At 40.8% G+C, this 15,738-nt stretch overlaps 1 protein-coding gene across 1 annotated transcript in view; it reads left to right on the top strand.

Moving 5' to 3' along the window:
- The first annotated feature begins 952 nt into the window (after positions 1-952).
- The window catches only part of spock1 (SPARC (osteonectin), cwcv and kazal like domains proteoglycan 1), a 128,783-nt gene continuing 113,997 nt past the window's right edge, over positions 953-15,738 (top strand). Inside the window, exons 1-2 of the mRNA XM_075481323.1 lie at positions 953-1,071; positions 1,534-1,671. Coding sequence (XP_075337438.1) covers positions 1,537-1,671 — 135 coding nt within the window. The 5' untranslated portion in view covers positions 953-1,071; positions 1,534-1,536. The remainder of the gene's footprint in view (positions 1,072-1,533; positions 1,672-15,738) is intronic.

The following is a 15,738-nucleotide window of genomic DNA, read 5'->3' as shown; positions in this document are numbered from 1 at the left end:
ATCCATTCATTGTGATCCACATTTGTATGTGATCTCACACTCGGATGCTGCAGCACACTAGTGTGTAAAACTTGTGTTTCTGGCCGTGGTCATTCTTTTTTTTTTCACTTTCTATAAGCCTTACGTTTAGACAGAAATCCTAAAATAAGAAAATGAAAGTATGTTTAAATCTGACAGGCCTGCATTTCCAAAAACAAAGCTTAGGTCTTTTTTTTTTCTTAACAGCTGTTATCAACCACATATCCATGAAAGCAGCCTCTTTTATGTGCTTTTGTGTGTTATTAAGGAAAACTGAAACTAGACAGAATAGATAAATTAATAAAATCTTTCTCATGAATCTGAGGATAAACAGCATCACCAAGTGCCTGGCTTCCAATCCTCCCAAAACAAGTTAACAGGCTCGAACAGATTAAGGAGCGGTTTCCATCACTCTTACTCACCACCAACGTAGACACAGACAAAGTAAAGGGTCACATAAATAATATTGAAACATGTATCTCTTATTCCCCAAGAATGAACGCCCCAGTTGTACGGTCTATTTATGCGCGGTCATTTCATAAGAAAAAAAAGTGTTTCATATGTTCTGCCTCTGTCCATGGTGCTAAAACATGCTACCTTCAGCAAAAAAAAAAAAAAACATCCTCTGCTGGAAAACCATCATAACCAGCGCTGATTTTGTACTCTATGAGGGTTAATTGTTATTGAGTTGAAATTGCACAATAGATGAGGGTAACTAAACTGATTTTTGTGTTTGTACACGCAGAACAAAGCTTTGACAAGGCTCCTTAATCCTGCCTGTTCGCTGATGTGAACAGGAAAGAAAAAAATCCCCGGCTGAAAATCAATGACACGGTTAGTGGCGGGGAGAGAGAGAGAGAAAGAGAAGCAGAGGGGGCGGTGTCTGATGACCGAGGAGGAGGAGAAAGCGCTCCTGGTACATCAGCTCTTCCTCTCTGTTCCCTTTTTGCCGTCAGTCCTACAAGCAGTCGGGCGCTACCGGAGTGCCCGCTGCCCTAAGTGGACTTATTTTTTCCCGGTGTGTCAGAATTGGACACCAACGAACTATCCCAGGTAGGTAGAGCAGCGCTACTGGCCGTTTACCAAAAAAAATTCAATTTAACATCTAAGCAAACTGTCGCCGACTTTGGAGTGTAGGAGAAAGCAGGTAGAAGCCAAGACAAAGCTCCATAGGTGCAATTGTGTTGACGCAGGTAATTGCTTTTTAAATTGGTGGAGCTCGTGAGTTAATCGCTTCGCCGTGCTCCATCTGCCGCGGTGACAACTCTCCCATGTTTATAATCCGATTAGGAGAAAGGTCAGCAGTTTTGATAAAATGATCACTCTGCACATATACAAGTGTGCCGTTTTGAAGTCAAATGATCCATTGTGACAGTCTAAGTGAGAGTTTTGTAAAGTGCTCCATCTCACTTTTCTCTTCATGACACTTTTCAGCACCCTCCGCTCCTCTGCATCTGCTTCTCTGTCAGAGGGACTCTGCTTACCCGCCTCTTCTCTCTGTCTCTTTGCTTTCAGAAGATGCTTTTCTTTCTGCTACCTGTCGTGGCTCTCTTGCTGAGCAGAGAATCAGCGGTCTCCGGTAACAGTAACGAGAAATGGCTGGGCACTGTGGCTCAGTACAACAAGGACAGATCCTGGAACAGATTCAGAGATGTAAGTTGCACTGAGAAACACAATATCTAGGTAAAATGAACATCTTTATTAGCACCATTATGCCTAAATGCGCGCGTGTGCGACTATCTTTTTTTAATGAATGTGTATGTGAGAGCACACTACGCCCTTGATGCACCCGGTGAGTACTTGAGCACTTGCCAGCAGGCATAATCCACCTTGTAGAAACTCAGCAGGTTGAATCCCTGGTTGAAAGCCACTCAGACTCTTAGTCAAACAACATTACACTGCTACACAGGGTGGAAAAATTCTCCTATGGTCTAACTGGCTGAGTTGTTTCTCCACTGAATTGCCTGATTTTTCTTATCAGAGTTGTCATCATGGCATGTTTACATTTGATTCCGTCTCAAGTGGCCATATAACAAAACATCAGGCTTTTATCATGTATAATGAATACATGAATCAATCACAGAATCAAATCTGATGAAAGCCAGGCTCATTATCATGTATAGTAACTGCCAATGCAAAAACCTATTAGTTTTATGGTTAATGTTTGGTATTTCTGCATTTTAAGTTGAATTAGGAAGACATGTCTGTTTAATGGTTTCTCGCACAATCAGTGTAAGGTATAAATGTGAGCAGGAGCTGGGTTATGAACATACAATGCATAAATGCTTGTGTGTGACCCATTCTATATTTGTGATGGCGAGTCACAGCAACTTGTGTCTTCAAGTATTTCAGGCATAGATTAGACAATATTTTTAGCTAAATTTAACAGGTTAATGGTTGAAACTGATAAATGTTCTAGTTTTTTGTTTGTTTGTTTGCTTGTTTAGAAATATATGCTGACAACATGTTACAGAACAGGTGAAGCAGGTAGACATTTACTGCTGTGTAGCATCTCCCCTACTTTCACCAAAGCTCTAAGCATTTTGGAACTCAGGGACCAATTGCTGTTGTTTACACGGTGAAATGTTTTCCCATTCTGGCTTGATATAAATTTGATACATCACTCAGCATTTTGCTTTTTTCTCAATTCTTCTATATGCTCCATATAGTGGGTAACAGGGCCTAATCTCCTGGAGTTCAATTTAAAGTTGAACTCTTTTTACTACGGAGCCATGCTATTATGGTAGTTAGTCTAGCTGAAATAAGCAATGTTTTCTATGAAAAATACTAGATAGCAGCATATGCTGCCATATTTGTATATTATTTAGCATTGATGGTGTTTTCACAGATATGTAAGTTACGCTTGCGATGTGCTCTAATGTACCACTATACCATCACAGATGCAGCCTTATGAATTGTAACAAGCCAGATGGTGAGGCTGCAGCATCCATGATTTTTAGTCTGTCTTTCATTAATGAGCTCTCACCCAAATAAGGGAGATGCCTTTGTTGGCCCTGTGTATATACTGTTTCTTCTGGGAACTAAAGGCCCAGAGAGGCCAGTTTTCAAGGATCTTCTGGTTGTTGTCGTTTCTGTCTTTTTCTTTTATAGTGTTTTAACTTGCATTTATGGATGCAGCAACCAACTATGTTCACTCACAGTGGTACTCAGAAGTATTGCTGACCCATGCAATGATTTCCATAGAATAATCATGTCTATTTGTAAAGCTGTACTGCTTGAGGGCCACCAATATCATGGCCATTCAATGTTTTTTGTCCATGTCTCACGCGTACAGCATTTCTTCAGATTCTCTGAATCTTTAACAGATTGCATGCAGTGTTGCCAGACAATGGGACACTTTGAAGCTTGTTATGTGGTAATTAGAGTATCCAATGTGTCCAACATGTCAACAACATGACCAAATCTTTGTTCTGCTGATGTTGTGTCTGTTTTATCAGCACAATGTGATCATATTGTGCTTGAAACCAATAGAATTGTCCTGGGAGACACCTAAAAGGGTTAAGATACATCCCACACTGTCACAATTTACAAACTGGAAAAAAAAAATACATGTTTATGTGTGCCATAATGTTTTTGAGGGATTATGACAAAACTGTGTTCTTCTCTGCTGTCAGAAAAATTTGACTGCAAGCCTTCTGCAGGCCTTACCTGAGGAGTAACTACAGTTCTGGACTAGATAACTCCTGTCATTGTTACGCTGATGGTGACAGTAGTGATGGCATTTTTTTTTAGCATTATGATGTCCTTCCCTGCCTGCTAACATGTTCCCCAGACATTCCAGCAGACTAACTTCGGCCTTATTAGAGCTGGCCGTCCCTCCACAGTACAGGAGCTGGGATGTGAGAGATGGCCGTGACAGTTTTCTCTCGGCTGGAGCTCTGCTTCCCGAGGTGTGTGTTAGTCTGCTGCCCACTCTTTATGCCGCTCTGTGGTCCCCTGAACAAATGAAACCTGTTAATGGCAAACTGTCAGTTGTCCCGAAAGACGGGAGAGGAGAGGAGAAGAAGGAGGAAAAGGCAGGGAGAGGAGGTGCAATAGATGGAGGAAAAGGCTGAGACGTTTTTGCTTAACATTTCAGGCAATGCTGCCACACAGACACAGGGGCGGCTGGAGCTGTTATGCATGTGTTTGTGTCGCTGTGTGTGGGTTGTCTGACCTATCACATAAGGGAAACTGCTGGTTGTAATTTGTCTCCTGCAACACTGACTGTTGTTTGTCCCACTGCATCTTCTGTCTGTCTACATTATTTCTGAGTGATTTCTTTCCTCTATGGCACCAATATCCTAAATAACACAGGCAGAGTAGTAACATAGTAAGAAAGTGTGCTTTTGTGGGAATACATTTCAAACTACTATTATTCTCAACCATGTAATGGGGGATCTTTGTTTTCAGGGTTACGTGGGCACATGAACACACCAGCAGTAGTGACAAAAATATACAAAAATGCAGTATAGTTGTATTTTATAGTCATTTGACACACAATAGATTATTGCAAGATCTGACATGCAAACTCATTTGCATTAGCATCAACTATAGGAATTAAAAGAGGTGATGAATATTTAATGTCGGATGAACATTAAATTATATTTTTGCATCACAGCAGCTCCATTTAAAGGTCACAGAAAGATTACATGAATGAAAATAAAATCTTGGGCCAGTTTCTTTATGATTGCATTAAAGGGGAATTCATTTACATGAAACTGAAATATAGACAGACATTTTTATGCTGCATGTAGGGGAAATGGAATTACTTGACATTACGTAGCAAAAGTGTAGTTTAACTTTCTCTGATATTTTGCTCATCCCTTTTTACAGTATATACTTTTCTGAATATGATTCTCATGTGGTGGAGCACATGAGTCTTAGTGTGTCCGGGCGAAAAAGCCACCTTGTGTACACCTGGCAGTCCCAAATGAAAGTTAACAATCTGGAAAAATGTTTGACAGTGTTGGTCATCAGTCAGAACTGGGGATCTGAAAGCATACTGTTTGACTGGTCCATGATTTGGGTAGTCACAATCACGTAATTGTGGTTGACAAATAAATACATATAAATAATCACTAGTAATAAGGTAATTGTCTTTTTCTTTCGTTTTTTATGCCCGTATTATGTGAAAAACCTAGTTGTTTGATAGTACACATACACTTTTTTACAACAAGGAGTAATATATAGGCAATGAACATTAGAAAATGTGCAATAAGTAAAATAATAATTTATGTTTATTTTACCAAATATAAAAAGGTGAAGAAAAATTCTAAAGTGTGAAAAAGAAATAAGAAATAACGTATTGGATAAGATGATGGGTCCATAGATATGTCTTTTAGTTTAATGGTACTGCATTAACACCTTTGGCAGATAGAACTGCATGCCATAAAATACACCAGACTTTGAAATTAGAGTCATCATTACTCAGATTGTCAAGTAGTTGGAAGGGGAGGCCCAGTAAAAATAATTCCTCATATATATTAAGCTGTATATCATGTGGGTATCAAGTGTCAAATGAGATCCGTAACAAAGACTGTTTTGCAGTGAAGTTCTCTACCACGTTAGCCTTAACATGTGAATCATGGCTGCAGTTTATATCAGCATGTAATGTCTCCCTGTAATTTGCCTCCCCTTCCTCTATCACTGAGTAAACAACTACTCATTTTTCCTTCATGTCCCCCTCTTTATCTCATACTCTTGCTCTGTCTGCAGAACTGCGAATGGCCCTGTGCTTCATCAGCTGCAGCCTCTTTGTTTCCCCTTTCTTCTCTCTCCGACCTCTCTCATGACTCCTCCCCCTGCTGCTCATCTCTGCCTGCCATGTTTCACTTTGTGTCCCCATTGATGAGCCACTTGCTCCCTCTTGCATAATACATCAGTGTCCATTTTTCTGGCAGGAGAGCAGGTGCAAATAGTATAAATAAAAGAGTTACACTTCAGGTTTGGTTAAGTAAAACAGCATTTGATTAATTATTTTGTCTGTATTACTAATCACAGAAATGTAATGTGTAAGAAGAGAAGTGTAATGCATAGGTAGAGACGGTTTTAGTTTTGTGCTCTTTCACTGAAGGAGGAAATGCAGTAGAAATTTCGAAAAGGTGCCTTTTCATCATCACATTTTGTCGTTTTGACTCTTTTTCTAAAAATAAATATTTGTGTTTGTGTAATATGGTTTGCACAAAGCAATTTAGGCTAGTTTGGATTGATAAAAGGACACATTTGTGGAATGGATGTGTGCCTGTAAAGGTTTGCTGGCTGAATTGTCCAAATTGATAGTTGCGTAACAGTGTTTGTTTCATGGAAAACTACTGTAATTATTGATTTTTTTTTTATTTTTTATTTTTTTATTATTATTTTTTAATGTAGTGCCTTTTATATTTGATGTGTGCATGAATGATTTCAATCAGCTTGTTCTACCCTAATGAAACTTTATTGAAAAGTAAAATCTGTTCCTTACCCTTAAATTTGATTAACCACCATTGTTCCTCACTTGCCAAATCCCTTGTTGTTGTTGCAAATGCAAACTGTATATCAGGTTTCCCTAGGTTACAATCATTATATTATTTGTCAAAAGCTTTTATGTAAATAGAATGTAGCTGCAGAGAATACACATGCATTTGTATGCAGCACTGACTTCAAATGTGTTTCTTTTTCAAACAGGGTCAACTTTGTTGTAAGCCTGCAGCTGCTGTTTGCGTCTGGCTTGATCAAAGTATTCTGATCAGGAGAGGACACGAGTGAATATGTTCAGTCCAGCTGGAACATTCGGGGAACTAACAGCAAACACTAAAGAAAATCTTACCAGCGAATGCAAATCTAGTAACATAACTTCAGCCTCAGAGCATCAAAGACTAACTAGGCTGGTTTAGAGGAGGCACCAGCGTTCATACTGTCTGCAGACTGCTGGTAGATGTTCTTTTCAAAAAGAAAAGAGTTTGAAAATGTTTGCCCTAACTGGTGTTAAAATGTATTTTTATATATTCATTTTATATATTATATGTAAGGTGCTTTCTGCAGTAGAAAGAGGAAAGCTTTGTATGATAAATTGACAGCTTAGTCTGTTCAGAGACAAAGTTGGAAAACAGGAGGCTATCGGCAATATAATGTTGGTGTTTGTTCAAAGATTGGATAACACCAGTTTGAAAACTCCCTCACTGTTACCTAGGGCCAGTTTGGGTCAGTTCTTGGCTTCCTTTCATTTGTGTTATTGTTGTCAGGTAAATTTACAGTAAGCATTACTGTCTGAGGGTTGTAACTTTTTTCATAAATCTAGTATTAGCAAATTTTAATGTGACATGCAGTTAGATTGAATGAATTTGATATGTGTTCACTGAATGTGATCACTTTTTTTTCCCACCAATAAGTGTTCAAATATTTGAATAACTAAGCAAACTAATATTTGAATACTTTTTGAACAGGTCAATTAAAGCATCAGAATCAGATTCATAGTATTACCTTTCATTTTGACTGCATATTTAATTCATTTGGGGTCAAGTGCGGCTCAATGAGAGCATGCATTTTTAAGAACCTCTGGTGAGGCTCTACTATAAGTACTTCAACTACTATTTTTATCTGTGTGAGATGAAACACTTAATTCTTCATCTGGTCTGTTGCCTTACCTGCCTAACTTTGACATGAAGCTAGCATGTGTATTCACAAATGTTTTTTTGCAAAGATGACAAACAGTGCTGTCTTTGTTAGCCAGCTTGCTGTCTGTGGAATAGGAGCCGAAAGAATAGTACATACTACCGGATACTTTCATGTCATGAATGAATGCCCAGGACGGCTTCGCTTGATAGTGTCCGCCATTTCTGCAGTTACAAAGGAATGTATTGACAGGTCAAATAGTGCATGCTGTAGGTCAAACTAATCAGTTTTTTTTATTTTTTTTATTAATTTCTTTATTGAGCAACAATACAAAGACATAGAAAGGATTGGGTGGACCCCAAACATAAAAAATGCTCATTTGTTTTTGTTATACAATTTTCAGAAAAAACACACACCCGCCCCCCCGCCCCTCCCACACAACATCCCCAACAACCCCATGTTCTAAGCACAGTACATGAATGAAAGTAATTTAAAACCACAAACAGGAGGACAGGAAGAGAAAGGGAAGAGAAAAAGAATGAGACAAAACAAAAATACTAGCAACCTAAAAATAAATAATATTAGAAGGAGGAAAAAATAAATAAAATAAAAATAAAATAAAAGGGGGACAAAAAAAAGTAAATAAATAACTAAACAACAACTCAATGTCTAGAGTGTCTATGATGGACAGCAGGGGGTCCCAAGTCCTGTTGAATTTACTCAATGAACCATTAAGGGAAAATCTAAGGCTGCGGCTACACGAAAACGTTTTTCACTGTAAACGATACTTTTTCTTATCGTTTCGCTGTCGCGGCCACACGGAGCCGGCGTTCCCACTACCCCAAAACGATAGTTTTTAAAAACGGGTTCCAGAGTGGGAAAGTTTGAAAACGGCCTCGTTTCGTTTCCATTGTTACAGCTAAAACGTTTTTGCGTCAGTCACACGTTGACGCTGTGAGCCAATTTTAACACTTCTCTATTGTCTCACAGCGTGGCGTGACACAGTGGCGTGTGTACTGCATCGTTTCATCGTTTTCATCCGTTTTCGTCTGGACCTGAGTCTTTACAGCAGCGCGTTTCCGTGTGGTCGCAAGAATTTTCGTACCCGTTTTAAAAAAAAACCTCGTTTCGTTTTCGTGTAGCCGTAGCCTAAGCCTCTCCAACTTCAAGTTGAAAAGAACTTCCTTGACCCATCGACTGTAAGAGGGGGGTGCAGTATGTTTCCAGTTAAGCAAAATTAAACGCCTTGCCAGTAAAGAACAGAAAGCCATGCAGTGTTGGGCTTGGCTTGCAAAGGATTTAGTTTGAAGAATACCAAAAAGAGCTGGGAGAGGACGGGGATCCTCCCCAACATCATAGGCTCTGTGGAGGGTACCAAACATTTCAGACCAAAAATGTTTCAACTTAGGGCATGACCAAAACATGTGCATGAGGTCAGCAGGAGACTGGTTACATCGATTACAGGTGTCTGTAACATTTGGGTAGAATTTTGACAATCTATGATTTGTATAATAGATCCTGTGTATTAATTTGCATTGGATTAGACCATGTCGTGCACAGATAGAGGAGCTGTGTACCAATTGTAGAATATTAGCCCACAGGTCCTCCTCAAGGGTCAGGCCCAGATCTTGTTCCCATAGGTTTTTTGTTTTTTGGGGGAAGACAGCGGTAGTGGAGTCTAATGCCCTAAAAATATGTGAAATATTCCCTCTCTGATTAGGGTCCAACAAGAAAAGTTTATCTACCAAGGTTAGTGCAGGAATATTCGGAAAGTCAGGGTATTTTTTCTGCACAAAGTTCCTAATTTGAAAAAACCTAAAGAGGTGGGAGGGAGGAAGCTTAAATTTGGTCGATAAGCCAGTAAAGGACATGAAAGTGCCACCATCATAAAGATCCTTAATTGTGACAATGCCCCTCTCAAACCACAATTTAAAGGCAGAGTCCATAATAGATGGTTTGAAATCATGGTTATCTAATATTGGTGCATAGATTGAGCAGTCTCTCAGGCCAAAATGCCTTCTGAATTGCAACCAGATTTTGAGGGACTGTTTGACTACTGGGTTTTTACTTGCATTCGCCGTTGACAAAGTGAGGGGAGAACAAAGCCACGCCCTCAATGAGGACTGAGATGAAGACATTTCAATGTCTACCCAAGCGGGCTGGTTGGTCATGGATTTATCGGTCCAATATAGCAGTTTATGAATATTGGTTGCCCAGTAATAGTGTAAAAAATTGGGGAGAGCAAGACCCCCTACTCTTTTAGGCAGTTGCAATATTTTTTTTTCGTATACGCGCAGGTTTATTAGCCCAGATAAACTTAGACATTGATTTGTCCAATTTGTCAAAAAACTTTTTTGAAGTGAGTACAGGGATATTCAATTCAATTCAATTCAATTCAATTCAAATTCAAAAATACTTTATTTATCCCAGAGGGAAATTAAATGTTGATGTAGCTCAATTAAATCAAAGAGTTATTATAGATGCTGATGGCTGTGGGCAGGAAAGATTTCCTGTAGCGGTCCGTTTTGCATCCAAACTGAAGAAGCCTTTGACTGAAGAGACTCTGTTTTCCGATAACAGTCTCATGGAGAGGATGTTCAGGGTTGTCCATAATTCTCTTGATTTTATGCAAAATCCTTCTTTGCATTATTGTCTCCAGAGGTTCCACAGTCGTCCCCAGAACAGAACCAGCCTTCTTTATCAGGTTGTTGAGTCTTTTTAGGTCCCTGGTTCTGATGCTGCTGCCCCAACAGATGACGCAAGAGGAAATGACGCTCTCAACAACAGACTTGTAGAAGATCTGCAACATCTTGTTGCAAACCTTGAAGGACCTTAGCTTCCTCAAGAAGTACAGTCTGCTCTGTCCTTTCTTGTAGATTGCTTCACTGTTGTGTCTCCAGTCCAGTCTGTTGTCCACATGAACACCAAGGTATTTATATTCCTCAACCACCTCCACTTCTTCTCCCATGATGGAAACAGGGTTTGATCTGACCTTGTTTCTCCTGAAATCTACAATCATCTCCTTTGTTTTGTTAACATTCAAGATGAGATGATTGTTCCCACACCATGCCACAAAGCGGTCCACCAGCTCTCTGTACTCAGCTTCTTGTCCATCTCTGATACACCCGACCACTGCAGAGTCATCTGAATATTTCTGTAGATGACAGGAGTCTGACTTGTACTGGAAGTCTGAAGTGTACAGAGTGAAAAGGAATGGTGAGAGTACAGTCCCCTGTGGTGCTCCTGTGCTGCTGATCACCTGGTTAGACACACAATTCTTCAGTCTGACAAACTGTGGTCTGTTTGTCAGGTAGTCATTAATCCAGGTGATTGTTGAGGCCTCCACCTGAGTCTTCTGGAGTTTCAGATGAAGCAGATCAGGCTGGATTGTGTTAAATGCACTGGAGAAATCAAAGAACATGATCCTCACAGTGCTGCCTGCTTTGTCCAGATGACAGTGGGTTTGTTGAAGCAGGTGTATGATAGCGTCTTCAACTCCAACTCCATGGCGATAAGCAAACTGCAGGGGGTCCTGATATGTGCTGGTTTGCTTACACAGGTGGGTCAACAGGAGTCTCTCCAGGACCTTCATGATGTGGGATGTCAGGGCAACAGGTCTGTAGTCATTGATATCTGAAGGGTGAGTTTTCTTTGGTACCGGAACCAGACAGGATGTCTTCCACAACAGTGGTACCTTCTCTTGGGTCAAGCTAAGGTTGAAAAGGTGTTGCAGAATCCCACAGAGCTGCTCTGCACAGGCCTTCAGGACTCGGGGGCTGACACCATCTGGACCTGCAGCCTTGTTCCGGTTCAGTCTCTCCAACTGCCTCTTCACCTGACTTCTAGAAACAGAAAAGTGGGAGGGGGAGGCAAAGGGGACAGCAGCATCTCCTGATTGGGTTGATGACAAACTAGTGGAAGCAGAAGAATCCATGACTGAGGTGGAGGTGGAGATGTTACAGGAAAGCTGTGGGTCAGAGGAGGGTGGGATGTCTCTTTGGCTGGGAACAGGAGGGGAGGATGGTGAGCTTGTTCCTGAACTGAACCTGTTGAAGAATGTGTTCAGCTCATTTGCTCTATCCAGACTTCCATCCATCCGATCCTCCCTCTGCTTGAGGCCTGTGATCTTCTTCATTCCTGACCACACATCTCTGATATTGTTCCTCTGCAGTTTACTCTCAAGCTTCTTTCTATACACCTCCTTGCTCTCTCTGATCTTGACTTTGAGCTGCTTCTGTATACTCCTCAGTAACTCCCTGTCTCGCTCCCTAAAGGCTCTTTTTTTCTTGTTCAATAGTTCCTTTAGCTCACTGGTGATCCAGGGTTTGTTATTAGGGAAGCATCTCACTGTTCTGGTGGGGATGGTGTTGTCCACACAGAAGTTTATATAGTCAGTCACACACTCAGTCATGGCATTAATGTCCTCTCCATGTGGCTTACAAAGAGAAATCCAATCGGTTGCATCAAAACAACCCTGTAAGGCTTCTTCAGCTTCCTCTGACCACTTTCTAACAGTCCTTTTTGTGACAGGTAGTCTCTGGACAAGGGGTTTATATGCTGAACAGAGAAAAACAAGGTTGTGATCTGATTTTCCCAGGGGAGGTCTTGATTTGGAAATGTATGAATCCTTGACATTTGTGTAAAACAAATCCAATGTCTTGTTTTCTCTGGTAGAGCAGCTGACAAACTGTTGAAAAGTTGGCAGTGTAGCAGAGAGTGAGGCATGATTAAAATCACCAGATATTGCCACAAAAGAATTGGGGTGTTGTGTCTGTATCTGAGCAACAACGGAACTGATGACATCACATGCAGTGTCGGCAACAGCTGAGGGTGGAATGTAAACAGCCACCAAAACAACACTGGTGAACTCTCTTGGCAAATAATATGGACGAAAACTTACTGCCAATAGTTCAATGTCAGGACTGCAGATACGACTCTTCACAGTAACATGTCCTGGGTGACACCATCTGTTGTTGACAAGCACTGCCAATCCACCCCCTTTCCTTTTCCTGCTACTCTTTATATCTCGATCTGCTCGTACAGTCAGGAAGCCCGGCAGAGAGACGCTGGAGTCGGGTATATGATCCTGTAGCCATGTCTCAGTAAAACACATAATGCTACATTCCCGATATTCTTGCTGAGTCCTTATCAAGGCTAAAAGTTCATCCAACTTGTTAGCTAACGATCTTACATTTCCCATGATGCAGGATGGCAGAGATGGTTTGAACTTCTTCTTTCTTTCTCTCCTCTTTGCTCCTGCTCTGCATCCACGACGCCTCCTTTTCAATTCCAGTGGGATTTCTGGCTTCAGTTGTCGAATTATTTCTGCTTTTCCAATGTTAATCAGCTGCTCCCTGTTGTAAACCACCTTGTTGCTATGGTGATGCATCATGACAAGAGAGTAAAATATACAAAAGTATTGGGAAAAATTAATCCAGCTGCACAGCATCCAAGGCAGGAAGGAACAGTTGTCCAAAAAATGCAATTTCTTCCAAGAAATAACAGGAATGAAATTTAGAAAAAAAGAAAAATCTCAATGTGAGGTACAGAGCTACTCCAACATGCTGCCACCCTCAGCAGCGCATTCTAGAACGATATGTTGAAAGAGGTAGAGAAACTTTGGCAATATGGCCATCTTAATAAGGTTCACCCTGCCAGCCAACGACAAAGGTAGAGTGGACCACCTGGCAAAGTCATCCTCGACCTTAGCAAGCAAGGGGACAAAGTTTTTATTGAAAGTGTCAGTCAGAGTCTTGGTTATGATTATACCTAGATATTTAAAACTACTGTCTGCCCTTCTAAAAGGAGCTATGCTGTCTGGGAGAGCCCCAACCAATTAGTTCAATGCAAATATTTCGCTTTTCCCAAAATTGAGTTTGTAGCCAGACAGTTGGCCAAATTTTTTTAAGATGTCTAAGGTAACTGGGAGTGATGTGGATGGGTTGGACACATAAAATAGCAAGTCATCGGCATATAAAGATAGTTTATGTTCAGTGTTGTTACGAAAAATACCATGAAATCCTGGTGCAGATCTCAACCAGATCGCTAACGGCTCAATAGCTATAGCAAACAATAAGGGGGATAGTGGACAACCTTGTCTTGTACCACATTGGAGTTGAAAAGGAGATGAGAAGGTATTATTTGTTTGTACACATGCAACTGGGGATGAATACAGCAATTTGACCCATGAAATGAAGCCAGACCCCAACCCAAATCTATCCATTACCTCAAACAGGCAGTCCCATTCTACCCTGTCAAATGCTTTTTCAGCGTCCAGCGACACCACGACCTCTGGGACGCTGGAGCTGGGAGTGTTGAGTATATTGAAAAGCCTTCTAGTGTTGTGAAATGAGTGTCTACCCAACATAAAGCCTGTTTGGTCTGGTGAAATAATACTTGGTCAAATCTGTTGGAGACGAAGGGACAAAAGTTTAGCCAGAATCTTGTAATCAACATTTAAGAGCGATATGGGTCTGAAGCTACTACAAAGTAGTGGGTCCTTGTCCTTTTTTAACAGAAGAGAAATAGTAGCATTATTCAAAGTTGGGGGTAGTCGGCCAGCAGACAGTGCTTCATTATATACATCACTTAAGATTTTGGAAAGAAGTGGGGAAAATTCCTTGTAAAATTCTACTGTGAAACCATCTGGACCCGGTGACTTGCCACTTTGTAAAGCTCTGATAGCACTTGCAACCTCAGATGGAGATGTTGGGCTGGCCAACTTTTCTACCCACTCCTCTGCTATCATGGGGAAAACAATATTATTGAGTGTATTGGGTGTATTTAACTGAGGGTGGTCAGATGCATATAGATCAGAATCAAATTTGGCAAATGTTTCATTTATACTTTTTGGGTCAGTAAAGGTAATACCAGATGGTGATTTTATGGTTGGGATTAGCCTAGAGGCAGCAGCAGCTCTGGATTGCTGGGCAAGGAGTTTGCCAGCTTTGTCTCCTGACTCAAATAATTTTTGTTGGGATCTAAGCAGTTGCAGTTCTGCTTCGTTGGTGGTTAAAAGAACTAGTTCAGAATGAAGTTGTAACCGTCTTTTGTAGAGTGCAGGATCTGGATTTCTAGAATAATTCTCATCAACTTCAAGGATCATTTGTGCTAACTCTGTCTGTCTTTTCACATTTGTTTTTTTAAGGTAAGATGTATAAGAAATTACATAGCCTCTCAGATATGCCTTGTAGGTTTCCCATAAAGTACCCCTTGACACGTCTGGAGTGTCATTTATTGAAAAAAATACTTGAGAGGTGGTTGTTGCATGCTCAACAAAGAGGTCATTTGCTAGTAGACTTGAGCTAAATCTCCATCGTGTCAGAGGGCGCCTATAAGTAGGAAAATGTATGTCTAGAGAAGTGGGAGCGTGATCTGAAATGATAACAAACTAATCAGTTTTTGACATGCACTGTCACTGCAGATGGTCTGTTAATCTTACAGACAAAATGTTTGATTAACTAGTATTAACCTTGACATTTTCTAGACAAATGTTTCCTCTTGTGAGTCTTTAGACAACATTTGAGAGATATCTCTCCCCATCTCATTTCTTTTAAGGCTGAGTTATACTTCTTTTAACTGCCCTTGCGCTTGCGTCTTGCGCGTATGTTAATGGCTCGAGACGTTTATACTTCATTTTGCTTTGTCGGCGGTTGCGTGTGCTGCGTGGCGATTCACCGCCAGGACAGTAGGTGGAGTAGCGGGTTTTTTCAATGACAAGCCTACTACGATGAAAGGAAATTCACCGCCAGGAGCTCTTTGGCAAGTCTCTCTTCCATAGATTCATGCTTCTTCTTCTTCTTGTAAATAGCCAGTATTTTGTCAGATTTTCAACACCTTGGGGGTCTAAACGACTACTTTCTCGCCTGAAAATGTTTCAAATGTTGCTAAAGTTATATATTTACAGAGTTTAGCCTGTAGCTTAAGGGAAATTAGCTTTTCAGGCCGGCTGATTTCGGCTCGGGCAGGAGTGAAGTGCACTGTGTGTAAACGCTCTGCATACTGACAGATCGATCAAGTAGTAGGCGGTTTCTACCACAGCCAGTGGCTTGCGCTTGCGTGAAGTTTAGAAAATTGAGGTGACACACGCAACCGCGCAAGGGCTTGCCTTGCGTCTTGCGTTGCGGC

This window comes from Odontesthes bonariensis, chromosome 13 (genome assembly GCF_027942865.1).
Source record: "Odontesthes bonariensis isolate fOdoBon6 chromosome 13, fOdoBon6.hap1, whole genome shotgun sequence".
Classification (NCBI taxonomy): Eukaryota; Metazoa; Chordata; class Actinopteri; order Atheriniformes; family Atherinopsidae; genus Odontesthes; species Odontesthes bonariensis.
The sequence above is the reverse complement of the archived record's forward strand: the minus strand, read 5'-3'. Positions and strand labels throughout refer to the sequence as shown.